Source organism: Vipera berus, assembly GCF_964194415.1.
Source record: "Vipera berus genome assembly, chromosome: 7".
NCBI classification, from domain to species: domain Eukaryota; kingdom Metazoa; phylum Chordata; class Lepidosauria; order Squamata; family Viperidae; genus Vipera; species Vipera berus.
The window spans coordinates 32047762-32075536 of record NC_138209.1 but is presented as its reverse complement, the minus strand read 5'-3'; the positions used below and the strand labels follow the sequence as shown (position 1 = coordinate 32075536).

Genomic DNA, 27775 nt, shown 5'->3' with positions numbered 1-27775 from the left:
TTCAAATTATTTAATGTTGCCAATTTTCAGCCTGGGGCTACGTTTATACACTATGTTAACCCATAACAAGTTTGCAGTAAGCTAGAACAAAATTATTATGCATAAGCCAAGTGTCCCCAGCTAATTCACCAAAATTGTGTCTAAAATAATCTTTGGAAACAATTCTAACAGTACCTTCCTATTTGGAAAGCTGTAGCAAGATAATTCTATATTATGTTATTTCTATATTTTGAAGGAGAACTAGATAACACGTTTCCAACCTATATCCATAATGCTTTTAACAGAGAGAAAGCATAGAGCTTCAGTCTTATCTAAGTTGAATGCAATATTCCCTAAAATCGCAGTCAGTTTGGGCTGTGGCTAGTTTGCCGTAAGCACAATTAAATCCAGTTTTAAGTAAGCTTCTTCCACAATTCTATGCAACCTAGCACATCTAATCTAGAGCCGATATACCATTTCCTGTTGATGGCATTCTATCAACTAGGAAATACATCTCATATAGCTCCTTGAAGTACATTCAGGCTCATATATAAGGGTAACTATGGAAAATGATCCATATAAATGGTCAATTGATTAAAACTCAGGAAAAGATTTAAAAATAATCAAAGGTTACTTTACAAATATTAATTTCACACATATTCTTACCATAACCCATAATAGGACCGTTGAAGAAAGACTTAGGCCAACTTTTATCCAGTTAGGATTTTTTGAATCTTCCCTTCCTATTTGGAATACTGACCGTGACAATGCTAAAATAAAGAAGTTTCAAAGTACATTAGTTCTGAAATGAATGTAAAATGCTTTTAAAAATAATTCTTCATAAATTAGGTATACATTTCTCAATTTAACCAAAAACAATTAAGTCACATTATGACTTGTTTTATTATTTGAGCCTCAAATTACATTATTTGTGTCTCAGGTTATGTTTTCATAAGACAGACAAGATAGAAATAGGAATCAATTTTAGCTGAAGTGTTCATAGTTGTGAATAAGTATACACTTATTAGATGAAATTAGAATTTTGTAAAGATCAATTCTTTTCATATATTGTATGGTTAGTTATACCAGAAGAAAAGTATCATACAGTTTATTTATTTATTTTTTTTATTAAAGAGTTTTACAAAAACAAGATTTTACAATACATCCCAAAATCCCACCCACCCCAAGTATCATACAGTTTATTGTAAAGGACATTTAAACAGCATATATTATAACAAACAGGAAGAAGTAATTGCGTTTGAAATTTAAAATAATTTGTTTTTACACAAATCTGTACCCCATTTTTTTACTACTTAAAATGATTTTTTCCTACGCTCGCGTGTAATCCCAGGCCGAAAAACGCTTAAAGAGGTTCCAACGATAAGACCGTTTTCCCTTCCAAACTAATCCTAGGAGAACACTAAAAACAAGTATCTTACACAAAGTAACCCATCAGGCTTTCGATGTAAGAAAAAAGAGGAATGTAACAACCCGTGCAGTAAAGGGATATGTTCATATGCTCATCACTCAGATACAGAGATGCCACTGATGTACAAACACACTCAACCCGCTGCCCTAATGTGACCACACGGGGCACCGCAAAATTGTTGTATGCACAGAGGCCTCAGCAAAATGGTCAACGAAGAGAGAAAGGCAACTGCAGCTGAAGGTTATACATTCAGTCTAGTAAGGCGAAACATTCACACATTCAGTCAAGATGGGTAGGGCAACAGAACACTCATGCAAATTAAATGTTTTCTTCTGAAGAGCCAAGGTTCCGAAAACAAGTCCCACCCGAGACCACAAAACTCACTTGGAGTCACCTTGCTTGGAATCTGCCAAAACCGCTTCGCAGCCCGCAAGGTCGCCGCCATGTTACTTTTCTTCTCAAGAGAAGCGAGGAGACAAACGCACCAATCCAAGAGTAAGAGGGGCGGCTGCTAAAAAGATCTAAGGAAAGGATTTGGGGCGTCATCTATCGACAACTCGGCAGAACAACTCAAGTCAGCCTAATAGAAGCTCATCCCCACGGCGATGACATTCGTTTTTAATTAATGCCGGCTTTGGATGTTTGTTTGATGTTATGTTATGCTGTGATTTTTATTTCGGGAACTAAAATGTACACAACTGGTGTTGTTCAAACTTTCCTTGAAATCACTGCTGTGATAGCAGTCTCCTAAATTCATCTGTTCTCCTAAATTCATATATTGTCCTAAGTTCATCTGCTCTAAATTCATTGTTTTTAACTTTTGTATCGATCTTTGTTTTAAATACCCTGTAAACCGCCCTGAGTCCTTCGGGAAAGGGCGGTATATAAATCCAATAAAATAAATAAATAAATCTGTTAAAGTGGATTGTAGTAATCACAATTACTGATTTACAAGTGATTTGTAGTAATCAGAAAATAATGTTATTCTAATCACGTTGTTTTCATAATTAAAAGGTTGCACTAATTTTAAAAAATCATATATGATTTCTGAATAAATATGAAGTTTTCAAATCATAAATTCCTGAACGTATTACTGAGTACAGAACAGATATAAAGTTGGACTTACATGATTTGTAATGAAATCGGAACTCTCACGAGTTACAAGATTACAATCCTTGTCAGCATCAAGTGGTTCCTCAGTTTGAAAAATGCTGATCATTTTAGAACCCATATACTGTTTCATAACTAATAACGCTGGACTCCAATTTCAAACCTCAGAGGTTTCAGGAATGCTGTCTTACCCCCGGTTTTTCCAGTTTTTTTAGATTAATAATACAAACTTGTAAGAAGTGGTAAAAAGACTTTGTATGTATGAAGTTGATTGCATGCTTTCATACTGGAGATGAAAAGAAGCAGGAAATCTTAATGTCAAACTTGTTTTCCTAGCCAATTTTTAATTGGAATTTTGTGCTACAGATTCCAAAGTGACAACTATTGTCTTTTTAAATAACTAACATCTAGATTCATAGCTATTGCGATAGTGGAGATGTGTAGCTTTAAGTGTAGAAAGATATGAAATGACAGGAGTCTTATTTTCCCAATGCTTTTTGGGCTTCATACAGGCATCATCTGGGCCATTGCGACCAACGGCTGTTTGCTCTGACCATGCAAACTCCATAGCTCCTATGAGTTTTTGTCCTTCGGTTTCCTTTTGCAAGAATGAGTCAAGCCTTATTCACGTGTATAGTTCTGAAATCTCGAAGGGATTCAACAGCATCACGCGTACGTCTAGACACTTTCTCAGCCTCGGAGCTCAATAAACGCGCAGGCGCAACACTGCCCCAAGACGCTGCGAGACCTTAAAGATCTATCTAATTTCCCGACTTGCCCTGCTGCTGCCATTCAAGTCTATGGAGAAAAGACAGGAAGAAGAGGGGTCATGACGCATGCGCGCAACGCCTGATGACCCGGCTGGGGAAGCCCCACACTGGCGGCCATTTTGGCGGCGCCTCCTCTCTGTGGCCTGCTCAGTTACCACGTGAACCGGCCGCCGCCTGGGGCTTGCTGCGGAGCAGGGGTAACCGGGCACAGGCATCCCGGCGGCAAGGGAAGCCGCACAAAGTAGAAGGGGGAGTTGCCGTAGCAAACGACGGCAGTGCTGGTGGTAGCGACGCCCTGGCGTGGAGTTCCTCCTGAGAGGCGGCGGTAGGGGTGGTGATCAGACAGCGGTAGAAGGGAGCGGGTTTACCGGCCCGGTCGTAGCAAGAAGGGCGGAGGCGGTGGCGGCGGCGACAACAGTAGCAGAGACAATGCCGTCAGTGAGCCTCCCGCCGAAGGAAAACGCGCTCTTCAAGCGCATCCTGGTGAGTAAAAGAAGCCCTCGTCTAAGCCTGCCTACCTACCCACCCGCCCGGCGGAGTTTTCCATGAAACTGGGGCCCCAGGGGATGCTTAACAACTCCCGGGTCAAAAACAATCTCTCCCGCTTTCGTTTTGGTTTGAGCTCTGCTGACAAATCTCTCGGCCGTGTCAGCGTTTCTTGTTCCAGAACTGCCCGTAGAATGTGTTGGGCATGCTTTACTTCATCACGCCCCAGGGCCAGCTTAGAAGGGATTTGGTTGCTGAGAATGGCTATTTTCTGCTTTTAGAAGCAAGTAATAGATAGACAAGCCTTTGGTGGGCGAAACAATAGGGAGAACAGAGCCAAAAAAAAAGTTTGTTCAGTGAGAGGCAGGTTGTAAAAAATCTGGGTTTTGTGGTGTGTTTTTTTTAATTTAAAGGAGAGAATTAAAAGTCAGACCACCGTTCTTACCTTTTCTTTGGTCTGATTGCTTTGAAAACAGCCTTTCAGTTACCAAAGGTTATTTCACACATAAATCAACTGTTCTGTATGTGTTATCTTGTAGTATTGTTACACACTCTGCTGATCTAAAATAAGTTTGCCTAATGTGATATTAGTGAATTAAAGTGATCTACAAAATTCATCAGTTTTATTTTTTAAAAACAGATGAAGTTAAATTATTTGAAATGCAACACTTTGTAAATCTAGCAATTCGCCAAATGGACAAATTGTTAAAGTTTGCTATTTTATCTACTTAAACTTAAGATAGGTTTCTGTCTTGAACATTGTATAATGTATACGATATTTTTCCAGCATTTTCAAATTGTGGCTTAGTAGACAATGATTGTATAATGTTAAGCCAAAACAGAAATGTCACATTACACCATGTAACTCAATCCTGTGTTAGATATCTAATGATCATCTATTTTTAAGAACATAAATATGTTCTTAGGAGGATGTTATACCCAAAATATTACAGTCATTTAAAATATGGCAACTGTAAATTACAGAATGAGTAATTGGGATGGACAGAAATGATGAGGCCATTAATGTCTTATATCTAGTAACTTGTCTGAAACAATCTGTAGTAAAGGAATATTCAGAAAGAGAAGCTGTATCATTCTTGAATAGGTTAAAAGTGGATATAATTAATAAGCAAATAATTCATCTATAGGGCAGATATTTAAGATCAAGTTGTGTAACTGGAAGATACCTAAATACGCACAGTGCCTATATTTCCTTGATGTTAGGTTTTATATTTGTGTGATCAACAGTTTATTTGCATGAATGCTGCATAGTAGTCTCCAAGAAGATCTTTATATGATACATTATGGCAATATGAAATTGCTAAAATATTTTAGTTGCAGCCTCACATTTTACAAAAGTGGAATATTAGAATATAGAATTTAAAATGTGTACGTGAATTAATGTAGGATTTTTTTATGTATCCTTGTATTCTGTTTTGCCAAGTTTGTTTAAAGTGGAATGTTTGTTGTGCCACTCAGGCTTTCACATTGGGCCTTATTTACTTAGTTTTGGTAAACATAGAATTTTGTCATATGTATGATCTGTGTGCATAAATGAGTAGACAGAAGTCAGCGATTACTTACTATTATATCCCAATTGATATCTTTGCCCAAATAAGCCAGGATCATCAGGTTTAGATCATGAGTCATTTTAGATTATGAATGCCAGTTTATTTGAATATAACACTAAAATATTCTGAAGTCTTTTTATTGACCAGAGAATATCTAGAGAAATTAAGTGGAATAAAACTTTGATATTCTGAGAAATCAGAATTCCTGACATATTTGAATGTAGCAATTTGTTCAGGTGGAACCAATTCCAAACTGAATTATTATAAGAAATACATATATTCATAGTAAAGGTACTGTACAGAGTAATTATAATACAGAAGTTGAAAGAATGGTTTTGGAACAGGCAGTTAGACTTAAGGAACTTGTTTTAGTGTTCTTGTCCCAACTTGATTTTCTATGTTTTAATGCTGTTTTGCAGATAAACAGGTATTTAAACTGTTTATTAAGCACATGTAATAAATTCTTATTTTTCTGCGGAAAATGCTAAGTATATCTAATGACTTATCTGAATTTGTAGAACTTTTAACACTTTTTTAAAATACAGAACTAAGATAGTTTTGCTCATTTTGACAACTAAACCTAGTAGTGCTTTCTCTATGTCAGTACAAAATGTATGAATGAAAGGCGTGTATCTTTACAGTTCTGTGAAGTAGAAAATGCTTTAGGTGTTAGATATGTGAACTAGCATACTTTTAAGTATCTGTAGGAATAAGATCCATATTTTTTCTCTACCTATTTGCATGTGTACAGGTAGTCCTTGACTTGTGGCCATTCATTCAGTGACTCTTCAAAGTCACAGTAATGCTGAACTAAGGGAATTATGAGCCTTCCTCAAAGTTACAACCATTGCAGTACCCCTGCAGTCAGGTGATTATGATCTGGGACCTCGGCAAACTATTCTGGGTGCTTGAGAACTAACTGGTTGCCAAGCACCCATGATTATGTAAGCCAGGGCTTTTCAACCTTTTCACCCATTGTACTACTTTTAGGATATGGCAACATCTGAGTACCACCAGTCGCCTAGCAAGGTGTCAAAAACTTGATGACCAAAAAAAAAAAAGGAAAAAAGTGGCGAAGTACAGGTAGTCCTCAACTTACAACAGTTTGCTTAGTGACTGTTCGAAGTTACAATGGCACTGAAAAAAGTGTCCAGCAAGACACCTGCCTGCCTGCCCAGTGGTGCTCTTCCTCCTATCTGAGGTTTTCATTGTTGTGAGCATTTCTGTTGAGGATTGGCAGCGGGGGTGGGGTGGGGGGTGTTTGGTTTTTAGCCCCCCGCCATCTTCTGGGTGGTTGCAGAAGGTTTTGGTCACTTCACATGACCCCGGGACATTGTGACCGTCATAAATATGAATCAGTTTCCAAGCATCTGAATGTAAATCACAAGACCCTGGAGGTGCTGCAACATTCCAGCTGATTGGTGGTCTTCTGAGCTCAGCAGAAGCACCAGGATTAGCACCGAGCTCCAGCTGGAGCCTGGCGCTGATCCTGGAGCTTCTGCTGAGCCCTGACAGCTCCGAAGAAGTGCTGATCCTGGCGCTTCCACTGAGCCCTGACAGCCCTGCAGCTCTAGCCATCTCTCGCTCAGGCTTGTGCGGTGCTGCCACCGGTTCAGCTCATTCCCCTCCCCCGCTACACTTTTCTAGGATGGTCGCATAGCACCTGCCAGGTACCAATGTACCACAGGTGGTACCTGTACCACTGGTTGAGAAGCCCTGATGTAAGCAACATTTGCAGTCTTCCCTGCAAGCTCCAGCTGGAGCCTGGCGCTGATCCTGGAGCTTCCGCTGAGTCCTGACAGCTCCAAAGAAGTGCTGATCCTGGCGCTTCCACTGAGCCCTGCAGCTCCAGCCATCTCTCGCTCAGGCTTGTGCGGTGCTGCCACTGGTTCAGCTCATCCCCCTCCTCCGCTACACTTTTCTCGGATGGTCGCGTAGCGACCTGCCAGGTACCAATGTACCACAGGTGGTACCCGTACCACTGGTTGAAGAGCCTTGATGTAAGCAACATTTGCAGTCTTCCCTGCAAGCTTCCCCAGAAGGTCAGCGGGGAAGCCAGCAGGGAAGGTCGCAAGCCATTGCAGCCTACCTAGAAGGCTCTGGGAGTTGGCTGGAAAAGCTCCATACTGAAATTCAAGCTTTGATATGGAGTATTTTCAGGCAGCCCCTCAAAGTTGAGAAGATTCTCCTTCAGCACTGAGCTTTTTCATTCATCCCCAAAGATGAGAAAGAAGAGTGGCAGCTTAAATTTCTTAATGGATTTCTGCTTGGATTTCAGTGTGGAGCCTTTTTAGCCAACCCCCAGAGATGAGAGGGAGCCTGAAAACTGACTGTAGTGAAATCCAGGCACAATTTTCAGTCACAGAGGATTTTCAGCCGCAGAGTGGAAAGGCTTCAGAAACCTCTCGACTCTGGGGCTGAAAATCCAAGCAGTTCTGAGGCCCTCACCCACCCTCCCTGATGCTCTCCCTTGCTTCCTTCCCCACCTGGCATGGCCTGGAGCTTTAACTGCAGCTTCCCCACTGACTTGATTTGGGAAACTCGCAGGAAGTTGTGTTGGCTAACAATCAGGGCATTCACTTAACATTAGCAACTGGAGTTACCTGGATTGCTGCCACTAAGCAAAGCAGTTGCACTTGATGACTGCATCTCGTAGCAACTGAAATTCTGGTTTCAATTTTGGCCGTAAACTGAGAACTACCTGTTACGTTTATCCACCTTCAGATGTTTGAAAAGCTATTTGTGTATGTGTGCATATTCACATCTGCTTGTATATTCTTCATTGTGCATAATAATTATATTCAAGCCTCACCTCATTTTCATTATACATATTGTGCATAGTAAATGCATTACTTTTGAGATACATATCTTTTTGGTATAATAGATCAGGGCTTTTCAACCTTTTCACCCATTGTACCATTTTTAGGAAATGGCAACGTCCGAGTACCACCAGTCGCCCAGCAAGGTGTCAAAAATTTGATGACCCGCCCCCCCAAAAAAAAGAAAAAAGTGATGAAGTACAAGTAGTCCTCGACTTACAACAATTGGCTTAGTGACTGTTCGAAGTTACAATGGCACTGAAAAAAGTGCCCCCCAAGCCATAGCCGAGCAAGACACCTGCCTGCCCGCCTGGCAGCACTCTTCCTCCTGTCCGAGGTTTTTATCCCCCCCCCCCCGCTGGGTGGTTGCAGCAGGTTTTGGTCACTTTACATGACTGGGACACTGACCATCATAAATATGAATCAGTTGCCAAGCATCTGAATGTAAATCACAAGATCCTGGAGATCCTGCAACATTCCAGCTGATTGGTGCTTCTTCTGGGCTCAGCAGAAGTGGCAGGATCAGCATCAAGCTCCAGCTGGAGCCTGGCACTGATCCTGCCACTTCCGCTGAGCCCTGAGAGCCCGGCAGCTCCAGCCGTCTCACTCAGGCTTGTGCGGTGCTGCCACCAGTTCAGCTCATTCCCCTCCCCCACTACCGCTTTTCTAGGATGGTCGCATAGCACCTGCCAGGTGCCAATGTATCACAGGTGGTACCCGTACCACTGGTTGAAAAGCCTTGTAATAGATAACAAATGTTATATAACATAGAATAGAATCTGGTTAGATTTCTGATGCAGGATTTTCTCCAACTGGATAAAAACAAAAGAATTGTAAACAGTAGAAACTCTAGCTTTAAGTAAAGTTCATCAATAGGAGAGACTATAGTCCTGTGGTGGCGAACCTATGGCATGCGTGCCACAGGTGGCACGCAGACCCCTCTCTGTGGGCACACACGTCCTCGCCCCAGTCCTAGGTCTTCAGCTGGGTTTTATAAAACCTTTTTGCTTTAGGCCTCTGCCGTGTACAAAAAAAAAAGGTTCAATCAATTTCAACTTCTTGCGGGAAAAGAAAGATCTCGCAACGTTGGAATTGATTGATTGAACTTTTTAGTCCCACCCAGTCTGCCGTTACTGCAGCCATGGCACCCAATGATACATAAGTGGGTCTTGAGTTATAAATGGTTGGCCACACGCTTATTTTTTCACCTCTGTTATAACTGTAATGGTGACTAAACAAGATAGTTGCTAAACAAGGACTACCTGTATGAATGAAATCTCTTGTGGAGTCTTTGGTGCTCTCTAAGCTTAGTTGTTTTCTTGCAGACATTAATCATCCAACTAGGTAACATCTTCAGTGCTAGTTAGTGGGGTTTGCTCTTTATTTATATATAGTGGCTTGCCTTGTCAGTAGCATCTGGATTCTCTGTCTTCTATTTTACTATCCCCTGACATTGCCACATCTATTATCCACCCTTTCTTCTTTTCAACCATAGTTATATCTGGTCTTTATGAGACAAGACTATCGATTTGTATTCAGATGCCCCACAATACATTAACCTCCTCATTTTCTATTATTTTTTGCAACTATATTCCTACTAATATTTCATTAGTTGCACAGATGTGAATCATTTTGACAACAGTGTTATGTCATTTATTGTAAGTTTATGCAATTTTCTTGTATGAGTTGTGTGTATGATCTACAATTTCTTCTGCTTCTTCACAGTATGCACTTTTAATTATTTGATGTTTTTTTCCCCAATTCTGGCCTTTATTGCATTAGTTCATATAGTTTGCTCTTGAGCTGTCCAGTTTTTTTTAATGTTCCAGATGTTAACCTTTGCCATGTTTATCTATCCATTTTCCCCTCAAACTTTTCTAAAAATTGACGATATAATGCTTTCTTTTGCTAGCATTCTGTTCATGTTTTTATTATATTATGATATTAATATTTTGTTTCCTGCACATTCAGTATATGGTGCAATTTTTAACTTGCATCAAAGAACAATGCTTGTTCTTTACTGTATTTTACTTAATCAGCCAATGTAAGCATTTCTTCAACTGTTTGACTCTATCTCCATTTCTATGGGCAGGAATAATCGATGTAATGTATAAGTGAATAGTGGAGTCCTTCCCCAGGACCTGGAATAAGCTAATGGTGTTAGAAATATTATTGCAGGATGTAAGCTGTTGCAAATAAAATTGCCTTTCACAGTTGGCTGATGGTAATTTTGTCACCAAAATGGTGACAAGTGGTGTCCAGATGTTTTGGAATTGCACTCCAGGTGCCTATTATTGGTACTATCTTGATTTTCTTTTACCATACTCATTCCTTTTGCTGTTTGCAGGTCTTTGTATCTTGTGATTTTCTCCACTCTCTTCTATTCTGCTATCTTCAGGTGCTCCATATCCACTATCCAGACGTTTTGTCTGTCTTATCAACAATTGTTAAGTCTGGGAAAGGTGGCAGGTGCACATCATTTTGAGTTCTAAAGTTCCAGAGCACTTTAAGTTCTTCATTTTCTAATATTTTGTGGTCCCACTAATTGTTGCTTGCAGGCAAATAGTATTACTTGAAAATATTCCAATGCCCCATTGTCTCTACTTTGTCATGCTGTGTGTGTGTGATCTTGCAGCAGCTAAGTAGGTGGTCCACTGTTTCTTCAGCTTCTTTGCTGTCACTGTGTTTGCTGTTTGTTGCTATCTTCTTAATACTTATTTTGTATACATTTGTTCTTAAGGTTTGGTCTTGTGCAGGCAGAATTAGCCCCATTTATATGTTGGTTTCCCGGTATGGTTCAGTAAATCCTACCAATTATTTTGCTACCCCCTGTATCAAAAAGATAACTGCTGTTGTTGACCTGTAATTTGAACTGGACTGAAAATGCTTGAATGAACGTAAGTTTAGTTGCTACATCAGGGAAATGGTTGTCTTTAATATTTCTTGATCATAGGAAACATAAGTGAAAATGATATAGTACTGATTTGCATACATTTAACTGTTAAATAAATTTTGTAAAATATAAAGTTAATTTTGAAACAAAACATGTTCAGCTCAGAGCTATTAAATTGTATATTGAAACCATGACTATTTGCAATTACAATTTTGGAACTTAATAGATTTTATAATATCTCAATCCAAAGTCACATTTCCATAAATTCAAAAAAATAATATGTAAATTAATATTCTATATTTAAATAAGTATTCTTTGTTTATCAGAATTGCTGCAATGAATGTTAGGATTTTTTTCTTGTTTTGAACTTAAACTGCTTTTGACACAAAGAAAAGTGTGATGCTGCAGTTTGTGTGAAGAGTTCAATTTCCTCTTTCAGGGTGAAACTTTATGATTTTTATTTATTTTGGTTTTAATATTGGGAGTTAAAAAATAAAGATGTGCACTTGGAATGTTCAACATGTAAGTGCTCTAGAGCAATGGTCTGCAAAGTGGGATGTACACGTGATCGAGCTCTACAACATGATCAATTGAGGTGTGAGAAGACCATATTAGAATGGCCATTTATATTTATTTATTTTTAAAAAATAAATTGGCATATTTAATATACAAAACAAGTATTTTGGGGATATGTACATATTGGCACCATGGTTCATTTTATAATTTATAGCACTATAAATGGATGTGGTCATGTGACATTGGATGTGGTCATGTGACATTGCACTTTGCAGCCGCATTGCTTATTGATGGAAATTCTAGTTCCAATTGCCACTGTAACCCAAGAATTACTGTATCGTTACTTTGGTGTAATAGCAGAAGATCATTAAATAAGATTGTATAAATTTGACATTTGGAATATTCAGAAGGTGCTTCTGGAAGATATACAAAAGAGTTAAAAAAACTAAGCATCTAAACCAAGGATGTCAAACTGCAAGCCCGCAGGCTGGACGCATCACAATAAAACCGCGCCCACTCCATTGCCGGCAATGGGGAAAAAGTTCCGATACATCACGTGATGTCACAAGTTTGACATGTCCGATCTAAACAATCTAAGTTGGGGGGCTTTACAACATATTCAGATGATGGTCTTCAGACTATGTTATCAATTATTCCGTGTCAGGAATACTTTTCAGAAATACTGTTATCTTATAATGCACAAATCAATGTGAATTTTAATATTTAAATATCACAGTGTCTTACAGTGAAAATATCTGTAGAATAGAAACGACTCATCAAAATACAGTAGTAGATCTATAGGAATATTATTGTCATACTAAATTGATGACATAATGCGTTCAGAGAAAAATTAGTTGATAAGAGCTTAAATCATACACTTCTCCCCCGTTCTCCCTGATGCATAGCAGATATTTTATAAATAGTCATCTGATTGTACCATATGGGTCTTGACTTACTTCTGAATACAGATATTAATTTATATACTTCCATTTTTTAAAGTTGGCCCTTAAAAGACTTTGAAAACTAAGAGGTCCTTCTGTTAGCAGAATAAAATTTGATGCATAAATAAAATAAAATTGAAATTATATTTGATATTTGGGGCAAATTTATCTGTGTTCTTTTTACCTTTTTTATTACCTATATAGTAAAGCAAGTTTATAAACTTCATAAAGATAATTCCTTTGTGGCGCTTAGTTCTTATATGGCTTGTCAGTTGTTTACCTGTTTAGTTTTTCCATCTTGAATGTACTATACTATATATTTAAAAATATGCTATTGTTATTCCAGCTTAGCAGGATACTTTAGGGCACACCCTTCAAGAGTCATTGATAGAATGGTGTAGTTAAAAGAATTTTGAAATCTCTTAACCTAATTCAGGTTTTTGCTGTTCTGGCATTTCAAGTTCAGTGATGGACTGTGTGCACTGATGGATATAAACATGGAAGAAACATAAGGAAAAATCAGAGTACATTATTTTTCCGCCATTGGGCATACTTGATATAACCAAATTGATTTAAATTGTGAAGCTAATTATTCTTTAGGACTGTTAATTATTTAAATAATTATCAGGAATGTCTCATTTAATTTTAATAAAGTACATTCTTGTCTGATATTTTCACTCAGTTGTACCTTTTTCATATAAAGAGTTGCAAAAATTTCATAGTGTAGAAAATTGATTTATGATTTTGGCAATGATTAATCTCTTCCAACCTCATTCCAAAGTTTTAAACTAAAGTGTATACAGGCCACCCCACTCTAATTAGGTTATTCTAGATTTTCAAGAAAATAAAAGTCAGAAATTTTAAAAATTAACAGTTTGATTAATTTTGTTAACAAATAATTGCATTCTAAGAATTTTATGGTTTCCGGGAAATGACACTTTTGTTCTTATTATTTATTACTGTATTTGTGATCACTGGTTTACTGAAATTAAATTCCATATTTTCTGACAGTTCTTATATTTCTGCACATTTGTATTAGAAATAATAGCTAGATATGATTAGGAACACTGATGGCTTTACATGTTTTTTATATTTGTAATATGATGAATTTATAGTGTTTGGACTTCTGTCTCCTTACAGAGGTGCTATGAACACAAACAGTACAGGAACGGTCTGAAATTTTGCAAACAAATACTTTCTAATCCAAAGTTTGCAGAACATGGGGGTAAGTTTTCAGATTTTCTGCATAATGCTTAGCATTGTTGCTAAATTGGATTCTGAAACTAATAATAATATTGCTATTATGTTTTATCCTGAAAGTTCAGCAATCATAAACAATATTTTAATATACCTATATTATCACTGAATTTAAACACTTAATAAAAAGAATGTAGCCATATTCACCACCACCAAAATTATGCCACCCATCAACACCCACCTAAATATAAATAATTTAGATTAATTTTAAAAGCTTCTCTGATTTTGGGAAGGACAAAAAGCAGTGGGTTACTTTTAAGTTTATAAATTCCAGACATGCAGCTGTTACAAATAAAAGTATGTGATTTTTTATTTTAAATGATCTTTTAGGTTTACTAACAATAACCTAGTTTTAATTCATCTCATATTTATTTTCATTGTCAAGTCCTGAATATGGGACAAATGTCTGCTACTTTTATGTGTAGTTTCATCCTGCAAAATCAAACTATTCTATATTTTCTGAGGAAATGTTTGGGCCGGTGAAGAATCAATGTACTTGTTCACGCACTGATTTCCTAATGCCAATTGATTTCAGCATTTCATTGTTTACAAAGGACAAATCATTCAATAATATTTTTTTCTTCCCTGATTCACCTTTCCTTTTGGAAAAAAGAATAACTTGAAGAACAAATCACAAATAGATTCTATGATAAGACATTTGACCTGCAGGCCCTGCACATAAAAATATGTTAAGTTCCATTCACAATAGCAGGTCAGGTGTAAAAGAGGAAATATAATTTAAATTTGTAGTATACTTTTATAAAATACGATATTTATGTTTAGTGATTTGATATTGTGTACTCTATGATAACAATAAATTTAATTGATCATACATGTGATTTAATGAATATACATCATTTACATTAAGTGCCCTTTTTGGAATCTAAGTAGGTCTGTTTAAAAAATAATTTATTTCAACAAGTTGAAAACATTTTCTAAAGAACAAGATTTTATTTTGGAGCTAAGGAAACAACATATCTTATTTCCTACTTACACATTGAATAGGTATTTAACAAATAGCTTGAAAATTAGTATCTGCTGATAGTGATTTCTAAATAGAAAGTGTATTTATCATTTATATTTATGTGTTTGTTTTAGAAACCTTGGCTATGAAAGGACTGACATTAAACTGCTTAGGTAAAAAAGAGGAAGCATATGAACTGGTTCGAAGAGGGTTAAGAAATGATTTGAAGAGTCATGTCTGTATCCTTTTCAAGTTACAGATTAAATTTGCAAAAGTAAATATGGAAATATGACTGCTACCTACCTATTCTTTTTAAGCTGAAGAGTTAAAGTAAATACTTTTTAAACTTCAGAATTTGTAAATAGTACTGTAAGTTCAAAATTCTTCAGCATAGATATTTGCCTTTAGTCCAATACTTCCTTAGTGGATATATATTTGTCTGTTATCTTAAGTTCCCATAAAACTTATTTAAGCTCTAGTAGTACTGTTTCATTTCTCAGCTTTGTCTTTGATTACATAATATTTAGGTGAATTCTAATCAGTATAGAATCTTATACGGGTGATCCTCCCTTTTAATAAGCCAGGAACTCCATTACTAAGTGACACAGTTATAAAATGTGACATCATAGATCATGCTGACTTACAACTGCTATCATTAGGTGAATCCCACACAATTGTAGCATCCCACAGTCATTGCTATTTGAGACATCTTAGTGGCCTCTCCGTTGACTGTGGGAAGCTAACAGTGAAGATTGCAAGTGGCGATCCCTTTGATACTGAACACCATAGTATGCTGCAAATGTTATAATTGCGAGCAAGTGGCCAATTGCTTGAATACCAACCACATGATTGTGAAAATGCTGAGATAACTGCAGTTATTAGGTAACTGTCGTAAATCTCTCTCAGTGTTGTTGTGTAACTTCGAACAGTCACTGAATGAGTGGTTGTTCTACTAGAACTACCTGTAATCTATAGTTAATAAATAAATAAACAATCTACTTTACTGTTTATATTTACTGGTGGCTTAAATAAATACAAATTGATGATATATTGATAAAATTTTATTCATAATTATATTGAAATTGCATCAATAGTTTTGATAGTATTTTGTGGCATACTAACCTATTAGATAAAACTTGCAATTCAAATACAGTCACAGGATCTTTTTTAAATTGTAACCATTTAGATGGCATAGACTCAAGACACAAAAATGCTGGAACCTGGATAAGTTGTTTATATCTCACTATAAGGATTTTGAGAGGTTTTATTTTGTAAAAAGAAATATATAAAAATAATATGTCAGTGTTTCCTATGTACTATTGCTATCTCTATACTATTACTATGATAATTATTGTTACAGTACACTACTACACTTCAATTGCTATTACTATCAAAATGTTTGTACTATATTCCATAAAATTGCTATTCCATTATTATTACTATAACCTATTACTCTTTAAGTTATTATGCTATGCTCTATACTACTACTGTTATGCATCAATATTGGCTGGTGGCTGCAGAGCTCCAAAATAATGCACCTCTTCCATTGTCTTCCTGCCCCCCCCCCTTTAACGGTTGCAGCTTTATTGGCAACGTTGCTTACTGGTGCAGAAGAGAGTTTAGTATCAAATGGGAGGGGAACAAAGTAGCACAGGTGCCTGTTATTTTGATAAGCAGATGGCTTTTCCAAAGAGACATGTTTTCTAATGTTGTGTTTTGTTTTTTCTGGAAATGAGTTCAGTCACGTCTGTTGTATTTTCTTCAAAATGTAAGTCCTTAACTGAGTATCCAGGCTGGCATGTCTATGGTCTTCTTCAGAGATCAGACAAGAAGTATGATGAAGCCATCAAATGTTACAGAAATGCACTGAAATGGGATAAGGACAATCTCCAAATCTTGAGGGATCTTTCACTGCTACAAATTCAAATGAGAGATCTAGAAGGTTACAGGGTGAGTGAAGAGCAAACCTCAAGAACGTTTTATAAGTTTCATAACAAATGGCTTTTCTTAGTTATTTACTTACTCATCCAGCACTCATATTTACACTCAACCATCTCACAGAATTGTGACTACATTATTTAAATAAGATGCAAGGAAATTTTTGATAGAATTCTTGTTTAGTGGGACAATGAACAAGCATCCAACATGAGATTTTATGTATAATTTAGCATCTGCATCTATTTCTCCATAAAATGAGGATATGTTCTGATTCCAGAGAATAATTTGTCAGGGACTGTGATAGATATGTAGTTCTTTTTTAACAACTCATTGCTTAATGACCTTCAAAGTTATAGTGGACTTCAAAAAAGTTACTTACAATCCGTCCTCAAAGTTATAATTGCTATGCACACGCACACTCACACCCTATGTAGTCAGCGGCTCACATTTATGAATGGTTGCAGCATCCTGCAAGTGCAATTTGCGACATTTTTTGACATTTTCTAGTAGAAAAGAATAAAAAAACACCCATTGTAGGGTGTTTTTCATTCAGGTCACATGATGACCCCACTTAACAATTGCAGTGACTTAAGACCAAAATTCTGAGCTCAGTTATGATTGTAAATCAAGAAATACTTGCACAGGTAGTCCTCAGTCTATACTATTATTTCAACAGCTGTTCAAAATTACTATGGTGCTGAAAGAATTGTGGCTATTACCTATTGGTCTTTTGAGTTTTGGCTATCCCAGCATCCAGCAGTCACATGATTGTGATCTGGATGTTTGACAACTGGTTTACCCTAACAACAGTTGTAGCACCCTGTAATAATGTGATTGGCATTTGCAACCTTCCCTACTGGCTTCTTCAGAAAATCAATGAGAGGACGGTGGGAAAAGTTGCAAATCATTGGAGTAAACCACCACCACGCACCTTGCCCAAGCTCTTCTGCGCTCAGGCCCGCCACTCATGTACCCCATGCCCCTCTCACATCCCTTTCTGACCCATGCCTCTTGCATATCCCCTTGTACTCCCCCCAGTCTCCCATGAACTTTCACACACTATCCCTGACCCTCCCCTGCATCCACATACTCCCCCCCACACACACAGCAGCCACCTATCTGCCTGTTATCCACCTGGGAATTGCATTTCCTACCAGTTTTCACACTGATGTTGTGGGAGGCTAAGAGGAAGTTACTTCACTTTACAACCGTGGGATTCAATTAATGATGATAACCGGATTGCCATCACTAAGTGATGCAGTCACTCTTCATGACCTCATTGCTTAGCAATAGGAATTCCAGTCCCGATTGCCGTTGTAATTCAAAGACCACCTTTAATCATTTTAGAGACTGTATATGCATTAATTATCTTTCACAGGCAAATGGGGATCTCATTTTATCCCCAAACTCAAAGAATAGGTTTCTAGCTCTAAAGTGATCCTCTTCCCAAATCTACAAAGATTTCCATATACAAAATCATACATATTCATTAGCAGTTGGATAACCCTATCCTATTACAGCAATAGATATGTAACTTTGCTTTCAAATATCTTGTATTTCTGTCACAAAAATAAAAGTACAACATGTAAGAAGGCTTCCTTCTCTTCTCTTGTCTCTTTATAATTCCAAATTTTCAGTTGACTAACTTTTGTTTTATCTCAGTTATAATCAGCTGTCTTCCATATCACAAAATCGGGATGCAAAATGGCTCTCTGCCTTGTTAAAAAGTAAATCAAAATTGTATCCACTTTCTGACATAAAAATATTTAAACACAATTAGTAAAGTTAAAAGATATTCATTTTTTTTACTTGATATAACTTGTTAAATAACAGCAGTATGGATTTCTGCTAGATATTGTAGAATTCAGTACAGAAGGCTAAAATATGAATTTGGTATTTATTATTGTTATACAGGAAACTAGGTATCAGTTACTTCAGCTTAGACCTGCACAGAGAGCATCATGGATTGGTTATGCTATAGCTTACCATCTGCTGGAAGACTATGAAATGGCAGCAAAGATTTTGGAGGAATTTAGGAAGACCCAGCAGGTATTACATAGATTTATATGTAAGTCAACGAGCTGTTGATGAAAACTGTAAATTTGTTATTTTATATTTACAGAAATTTGTATATTTCCAAGTACTGTAGGTAACTTAAAATCAAACGAAAAGTTCTTATCTAGGAATGTTGGATGTAACTTTAGACTGTATTAATACATCTGCATATCTGCAGAAAGTGAAGGGTGGTGTCAGATGCTTTTACTTTACCAGTTCCCATTCAGAAAAAAGCAGGACTGTTGGGTGGAGGGGGATCAGATCAGGCACAACTCATATATATGTTCAACATAATATAGATATCCCCTGTTGGATTGAAGTTAAGTTATGGGTTAATTCATTATTTGTGTTACTGAAATTAAAAATATGAATAGTACTGAAGAAGCTTCTTGGATGAGAAGTTAAACAAAGGAAATCCAGTTGCCTTTCGAGAAAAAAAAACACCTTTGGGATATTAGTACGATTTTATTTTATTTTTTTGCCTTTGTAGACCTCTCCTGATAAAGTAGACTATGAGTATAGTGAGTTGCTATTGTATCAAAATCAAGTTCTTCGAGAAGCAGGTCTTTATAAAGAAGCTTTGGATCATCTTGGAACCTATGAAAAGCAAATCTGTGACAAGTTAGCCGTTGAGGAAACTAAAGGTAACTGGGCTGTTCAAATTCTCCTGCATCTAAAACTCTTTACAAATCTTTGTGGTAAGATTGATTTAAATGTCTGAGGAATAAAATCACTGCCAGTTCTCCATATAATCAGTGCTACCGATATGATTATATGTTATTCCATGAGTAATAGAAATAATTACTCATTTGTTCTGACAAATTATTAATAGTTTGATAACTAGAAAGAATGAAGCTGGCAAGAACCTTTCTCAAATTTAAATATTATAAAGTAGTTCCAATTGGAGTAATGTTTTACTAGGAAATATTACAAAAATCTTTCATCAGTATATATTCTGAAAATTGAACAGGACCTGACCCTTCAATTTGACTTACCAACGTCAGTTTTCTTAGTTTCCTAATCTCCATACCTCCAGTATTTGTTCTCCTTGTAGTCCTAGTACATATTAACAGGAACAGGCATGTTACATGCTTTTAACATCACTTTCACTATCCTTGCCCAAAGTTGATTTTTTTCCTTAATAGTTGCTATAGCTATGGAAGAATTGAATAAAACTCATTTATTTAATAAAAATTTCTGTGGACCTAGTGTTCTTCAAAGTGAACGGTGTTTCCTTTTTATCTGGGAGTACACTCAAGAGTTCCTCCCAAGTTGTGATTTGTAAAGTGACAGAAAAGGGAAATTGTTACAATCAAAATTATATTAAGTTTTGTCTTAGCTCTGCTCATGCCCCAACAAGTCATTTAAGTTGGTCAACGAACTAAACTTAAGTGTGGTTCTCCGACCAATAAATTGTGCTTTTTTAAAAACTTGTTGACTAGATCAAAGTTTATCAGAGCACTGAATTTCTGCACTTCTGATTGTTTTTCATGAAGGTATCAGTAGACCTTTCTGTGAATGAAGTGTTCCAGAGAATTTCAGAACATTCTATCTTATAAATTCTATTAATATATAAAAGATAAGTGTTTCAGCAAGTGCATCTATCTATTCTTTTTTGCTGTTTTATCTAAGTAATTTTTTTCTTGGCTTGTTGCTAGAGTTTAAAGCAAGTAAACTATGTATGTAAATGTTTTTTTTCTTTCATAAGGAGTTACTTGGCACAAATGGAAATTAGAACATTGATTTTATTGGTAAATGTAAACAATACCCTATCATGGTTGATTGATAACTCTGCATTTTTAACAGGAGAACTTCTGTTACAACTCTGCAGGCTGGAAGAGGCAGCTGAGATTTATAGAGGATTGCAAGAAAGAAATCCTGAAAATTGGGCTTATTATAAAGGTTTAGAAAAAGCACTTAAACCAGGTAATGATAAGCTTTAGTTTATATAGGTGTAAATAGCTCACATTTTCATATGTAAAAAATTAAGAATTAGTAAAAATAAAGAAAATGTGTTAATATCTTTTCGGCTAGTCCTTATAAACAGCAATGAAAACGCCTCAAACTTGCACATGTTACTCTTTTACTTGTCAGGTGTTGAGTTTGAATAAAAGGTCATTGTAGTTGGAAAATACCTCAATAAAAATAATATCAGTATTATGAATATGGCAGAAACCTGAGATAACACTACTAAAGCTTGCACCTTAGAGCCACCTCAAGATGACATGAGGACAAGGCCACATCCTCTAGTAGTATTGTATATGGAGGTGTCTCTATAAAGCAGTTTATGGTTATTCCTGTGTAAGAGTCAGGGTAAGATGTGGAAAAAGGAGAGGTGTTTAAGCCTCATGTCACCTCATCTGCTGATTAAAAGTGGAACATTAGAAAATCATAGCCAAAGAATGTTGGTTGCCATCCTGGCGGATATACCCAAAATGATTGGAAGATGGTATTAAGTTTCACACTGGTCTCAGCTGAGTATGTTAGTTCACCAGATGTTTAACTTATTCAGGATTTGGTTTACTGACAGAAGGCTTTCAGAGATAATTCTGCTAGATTAGTGTCTGTTTAGACCAGGGGGTAGGCAACCTTGGCTCTTTTATGACTCGTGGACTTCAACTCCCAGAATTCTGTGAGTTGAAGTCCACAAGTCATAAAAGAGCCAAGGTTGCCTACCCCTGGTTTAGACAAAGATGAAAGATTTGCCCTCCCCCTCCCCCTAGAATGCATAGAAGTCAAAGTGTTTTGTATCCTCAAAATTAGAGGGTTTTTTCCTGTGCCTTTCCAAAGCAGAATGCCTTGGGATGCACATGATCTGTGTTCTCAGAACAGTTCTCTCCAGCCCAGAAACCATGGGTTCTTACCTCACGCAGTTTCATTCCTTGCAAGTAGTAAGATACCAAGAATTCCTGACAGTTTTATCTGCTTTGATGCTGGAGTTCTAAAATGACATGTTACATCATTCATTTATGGAAACAATCACAGTGATACCGGGAAATACATTTGGCTTTGTCAGGTAGCTGGTCAAAACAAATGAGATTAAAATATTTAGGAGTATTTCCCTTTCCTGTAGCTATGCCATCTTTCAGGCCCTGGGCAGTAATTATTTTCTTGAATGAATCTGTTCTTACTCTGTAATGCCAGCGGAATCCAAAATAAAATAGACCAATCATAACTTGTTTGATCATGGACGAGAAAGCTAATAAGTAATTTACCTTTAGACCAAATCTATTATTGTAAAGCAAATTCCATGATGTATGCTTTTCCTTCATTTTATTTATTTTACCATATGCTCATTGCATTTAATTTTGAAAAAAGCCAAATAATTATAATGCTTGTAACATTAAAGTTTGAAACTGTAATTCATACTAATAGAATATCCACTTTTTTCTTTTCTTTTATCTACATTTATTACTCCAGAGTACATAATAGAATATTAAGAATCTAAGCATATTACATAAATACTGTATCAAAATAACATATTGTACTAAAAATGAGAAGATGGAATAATAAATGGTTTATGTGGCATTAATCTGTATTCATATCAGAAGCATCTACAAAGCTAACCAAAGGGTGCTTCTGGATTGAAAGGATTTGCCGGTGACAACACCCTTGTCCAGGAACACCCGATTGTGAAAAGTAACGCAATCTTCAAGGAGACTCCTCTCATGTCCCCCAGATTTAAAAGAAGATTGAGCTCGTTCTGTATTAACATTTTATGGATATACTTTTAGTTTCTACAAATATTCACTTCTATGAATGTCAATATATTCTATACATTCTTTTCTGATTTTATTACACTGCTATACTTTTGGTTAAACTTTATCATATCTTTTGGTTATTACATGTGTATGTGCCTCTGTGTGTGATTTTTTAAAAAAGAGCTGATTTGACTTGTCTAACAGAGTAGCGGAGATAGGAAACTAGGGTGATAAGTCAATGAAAGGAAGGTGGCATGTCTGTGATCCAATAAGAACAGTGCTTTGCTTATTAAAATATTGCTGAGATCAGATTCACAGGATCAGGCTTTTAAAATTGTGCTTAACATTTGGCCTGAGTTACAGCTGTTTAAGAAAACATAATGATGATCATTTTTGCCAAAATGCTGGTCATAACTGGCACTCAAGAATTATCACTTTGATATTTAGCCAAATTAATTCTGTTTCGATTCTATAGCTTCTGTTACATTTTAAAATCTGTGGCAGTTAATGTAAGATTTGATTGGCAGCTTAGATTGGATGTGAGTCTATAACAACATGATTTTGTTATTCTAGCTAATATGTTAGAGAGGTTTAAAATCTATGAAGAAGCCTGGACTAAATACCCAAGAGGACTCGTTCCAAGACGACTGCCATTAAACTTTTTATCAGGTAAGTTTTGTTTGGATACTTCAACCTATCTCTGAAAGAGACAGAGGGATTATTTTGCTGTTTTATCATTATCTTTGGTTTTAAAATGTCAGTAATGTTCTATTTAGCCTGGCATAGACATTATAAAGTACCAGACCAGCTATGCTAGCCGGGTGTAGAATTGTAATTCTAATTCAGTACATCTAATTCTTGGTGTTCATCATTGGAAAAGTGTGTAGCATTTGTTTGGTTTGAAACAACATATTTGCATCAGAATTCACACATATTTTTCTTTAGGTGACAAGTTCAAGGAATGCTTGGACAAATTTCTGAGGATGAATTTCAGCAAAGGCTGCCCGCCAGTTTTCAATACATTACGGTCACTATACAAGGATAAAGAAAAGGTTTGTGCCATGTATTTTAATGATTTGGACAGTTTTCTAGTACAATTTTCAATCAAATAGTATGCCAACTGTAATTATTTTTGTTATAAAACTATTCATGTAATGGGCAATGAGTATTTCTGCATATCGGTTAAAGTTTTGCCCTTTGTAAATGTGAACTAGCCACGGAGCCCCATCGGCACGGGCAGAGACAGCCCATCTGATGGGGGCGGCTTCTGCTGGTCAAGGGGCTTGGAGCAGCAGCAGGAGGAGCAGCCACCACTCCCGTCAAAGCCACCATGTAGACAGGGCCCACACTGGGTGAGGGCTCCTTTCCGGCTGTCCCAGGTCCATCTCTGCCCTGCTATGATGCAGGACAGCCAGCAGGCCCCCATGCGCTCACTGGCCTCTGTGTGTATGGACTGATGGTGTCAAGCCCCTGCCTTGCCTTGCCCCACGGCAATTGGCACACCCGCCCTGCATCACCTCGCCTCACCCTGCAGGACGAGCCTCTGGCCCACTGCCTCACACACCAGAGACCTCCTGGATCTCCCCCAACCCTCCCCAGTCCCCACAAGCGTCCCTCCCCACAAGCATCATCGAGGTGGCCATGCCCATCCAGTCAGCCGTGACCACCGTGGCCACGCCCACCCAGTCGGCCACACCCACTCAGCATCCGGTGATAAATAAATTGGTTTTGGGTTGCAGTTTGGGCACTCGGTCTCTAAAAGGTCTGCCATCACTGATATAATGTGATCGTCCAGTACCATAGTCTTCATTTAGCAACGGGGTCAGATAGTGACTTTTTTCAAATTCAGCATAATAAATGGCAGTTCATTTTCTAACCAATGCATGCATATAGGACAACAAAAGCTTTTCAGTATGATTAAGGTCTGGTCAGTTTCAGGCAGCTAGAGGGCAAAAACAGGAGGGCAAAAAGCTCAGGCACAGGACATTACAAGAGAGAACATTATCTGACTGAGGCTGCAGCAACTAGTCATCTTCACAATATCTCTGTATCTGTCAGTCACATGTTCACTTAGCCATTTTGCTTAATGACTGAAATGTTGGAACCCTTTGCAGTCACGAAACAAGAACTACCTGCAATTGTTGCCTCTGACCTGAGATAAATAGATGAATGAATAGATAAACAGACCAAAAAGATATAAACACATTATAGGATATGGATTTTGAAGTCTATCATGGCTGCAATTTTGCTGGTGTGAGCCAGACGTGGGAGTGAAGGAAAAGGTGGGGGGGAAGCTCACTTGTGGTCTTGAAAGGCAGCTGCCATGAGGCCTTGTTGAACTGGTGGGTATATTCTAAGTCCTATTGAAAGACTGAGGTATATAGATACACTAGAGCCTGGGAGAATACCTACCCCCCCTGTTGCTGGTAAGTATGCTGCCAGAATAACCCAAAATTGAAGAGAAGGAAAGGAATGAAGAGTAAAAATTTGTTGCTGGAGTGGAAGGGAGATGCCAGAGAAGAGCTGGAGAGTAGAATGAGGTGAACAGGGCAAGCTTCAGTTCCTGTTTGATGTAAGACGACTGAGATGGATGAACTCCACACCCAAGATTTCGGAGCATGAAGGGCTGGAGTCTGGAGTGGTTGCAAGCTGCAGCTTCATCCTAGGTCCTGGACAGAGCAGAGAGGGAAATTGGCTGCCAGAACAATAACCCTGGTATTGGGGGGGGGGGAACTGGACAAAAAAGCCTAAAAAGGGAGGAGGGAACAGAAAAAAGGAAGCAGGAGATGTAAAGAGGGAAAAGTTGCTGGTAGGAACGTAGGAAGCAACATTATTCACCCTGTTGTAAATACCTTCTGTATATAGTAAAGAAAGAGTGAAAAGTGCCCAGTCATGAGTTACTGTGTCCATTGCCATCTTTACTTGAAACGCCTCTGGTCCAAAATGAACCCCATCACATTGTGACACAGATACATTACATACTTGTTTTTAGATTTCTAAAGAATAATGCATATGTTCTACAATCCATTGAACTAAAATGTATATTTATACATATATATTTACACATAGGTGGCAAGCATAGAGGAACTGGTGGTGGGTTATGAAACTTCTCTGAAAAGTTGCAGGCTATTTAATCCAAATGGTAAGTATTATGACACTGTGGTATTCGTATTGACAGTAATCACTTATTTCATAAAAAAATACGCTGATTTGGATCATCAAGCAGTTTTTGCAGTTATAATATGTAATTTTGATATCTCCATTTCCATTACTTATTTCCATAAGCTGCAGATATATTCAGGACCAGGATTAACTTGAACGTAGGATATGTTTTAATGATACCTTTGTATAAGATGATTGGGGCAAGTTTGGATTATCAATATTATTTTAGCAGTAGATGAACTAATCATTCAAATATTCAGATCTGGTCTCCATTTTCATTTTAGTGTGATATTTATGGCCTTAAAAAGTTTTCCCAAATGATATTAAGTTTTGATATATTCTTTTCATGAAATATAAACTCAACAGAAATATACAGCACGTTGTCCGTGAAATATTCTTAAAAGAAAAAATGGAATGTGTTGTTTGGTTAACCTTAGATAATTACCTCATATTTGATTAGTGATCAAAAGTAATGTTAGTTATATAGCCTATTTTTAAAAAAAAAAAAACCTAACATTTTGTCCAAACAGATGATGGTAAAGAAGAACCTCCAACAACTCTACTCTGGGTCCAGTACTACTTGGCACAGCATTATGACAAAATTGGGCAGCCATCCATAGCTCTAGACTATATAAATGCTGCAATAGAAAGCACGCCTACCTTGATAGAACTATTCCTTGTGAAAGCTAAAGTCTATAAGGTAAATTTTCCTTGTTGTACCATTGTGTTGGAAATCAGCTTTCTCTGTGGGACTATTGGCCAGCTGTCTACTGTATTTTTCTTTTGTTTTAAACTTTACATTTTGGAGAATTTAAATAATATTTTTGAAGAATTACAAAATTATAAACAAAATATCTCTAAAATTATTCAGGTTACAATTTATGTAAATTTGCTTGGGAGTAAATTATGTTAAGCTATAGGACTTCTGACTAAATACATTTTATGCTTCCACATTTAATTTTTGAAAGAATAATTTATGGGGCAACATAATATTGTTACCTCTGTCTTTTTTTATCCTGACATTTTTATAATATATCAAAAAAATGATGGGCCAAACTGCAGTTAATGTTATACATCTAACTTGTTTCTCTCCTGTCATTTAAGCATGCTGGAAATATAAAAGAAGCTGCAAGGTGGATGGATGAGGCTCAGGCACTGGACACAGCGGATAGATTTATCAACTCCAAATGTGCAAAGTACATGTTAAAAGCCAACTTGATAAAAGAAGCTGAAGAAATGTGTTCTAAATTTACCAGGGTTTGTTCAGCTCGTTTGTTTGTTTTTGTTTTTTTGTTTTTGCTTTTATATGGCAGTTAAGAGTGTCAGCCATTACATAGGTTGGGGGTTCCCAACCCCCAGTCCATGTACTGGCAGTGGGCTGCGGCACGCCAGAATCCAGTCCGTGCAAACAAGCAAAGCCCTATCTGTGGGATGCAGGCAGAACATGAAACCACGCCCCCTCCAGTCCACGGAAAAACTTCTCTCCATGGAACCAGTCCCTGGTGCCCAAAAAGTTGGGGACCTCTGACGTAGGTGGTTAACATAGATGGATGGATGGATGGATGGATGGATAGATAGATAGATAGATAGATAGATAGATAGATAGATAGATAGATAGATAGACAGACAGACAGACAGACAGACAGACAGACACACACACACAATAAAAATAAAAGGCTAGAGTTCTGTTTAAGTTGAGCTTAACTCTTGATGACTCCATACGTAGCATTTTACCTTCATAAATTTGTTTAATCCACTTTTAAAGTAATTAGTTACATATCAGTACATCTTATGATAGTGCATATCATATCTTTCATGCTTTGCTTAAAAAAAGTAATTTTAATATCTCTTGAGACTTTTCCATATGGTCCAGTATCTGGGAGAGACCAATTGTGAGGGTTCTTAGATCATATTATGTCTGTGATCTTTTATGTTTATCTAAGCTAAAGAACTCCAGATTTAATCTTTTCATTTAAGAGGTTGCTGCAACCATTTCTGAGTTTTGGTTGCTCAAAACTTTATATATCTTTCTATTTTCTACTTCAGTATGGAATTAAAGGGTTTTTTTTTTAAAAAAAACCAATTCTTTAACATATTGCATTTTCACAAAGCAATATTCTTGATTAGTTGCAGCCAGTTGTTACCTGATCAATGTATGTCTGATGTTTTTATGATGAACTTCCT

At 37.0% G+C, this 27775-nt stretch overlaps 1 protein-coding gene across 2 annotated transcripts in view; it reads left to right on the top strand.

The window, feature by feature from the left end:
• The first annotated feature begins 3380 nt into the window (after positions 1-3380).
• Positions 3381-27775, top strand: part of NAA15 (N-alpha-acetyltransferase 15, NatA auxiliary subunit) — a 43842-nt gene continuing 19447 nt past the window's right edge. The window contains exons 1-12 of one of the 2 annotated variants that reach the window (XM_081332239.1): positions 3381-3771; positions 13655-13739; positions 14870-14974; positions 16528-16685; positions 18588-18722; positions 19219-19372; positions 20535-20654; positions 23003-23098; positions 23375-23481; positions 25499-25571; positions 26122-26291; positions 26696-26848. In XM_081332239.1, coding sequence (XP_081188365.1) covers positions 3718-3771; positions 13655-13739; positions 14870-14974; positions 16528-16685; positions 18588-18722; positions 19219-19372; positions 20535-20654; positions 23003-23098; positions 23375-23481; positions 25499-25571; positions 26122-26291; positions 26696-26848 — 1410 coding nt within the window. In that variant the 5' untranslated portion in view covers positions 3381-3717. Of the gene's footprint in view, positions 3772-13654; positions 13740-14869; positions 14975-16527; positions 16686-18587; positions 18742-19218; positions 19373-20534; positions 20655-23002; positions 23099-23374; positions 23482-25498; positions 25572-26121; positions 26292-26695; positions 26849-27775 lie in introns of those variants that run through there. The other variant, XM_081332240.1, reaches the window with a different exon arrangement.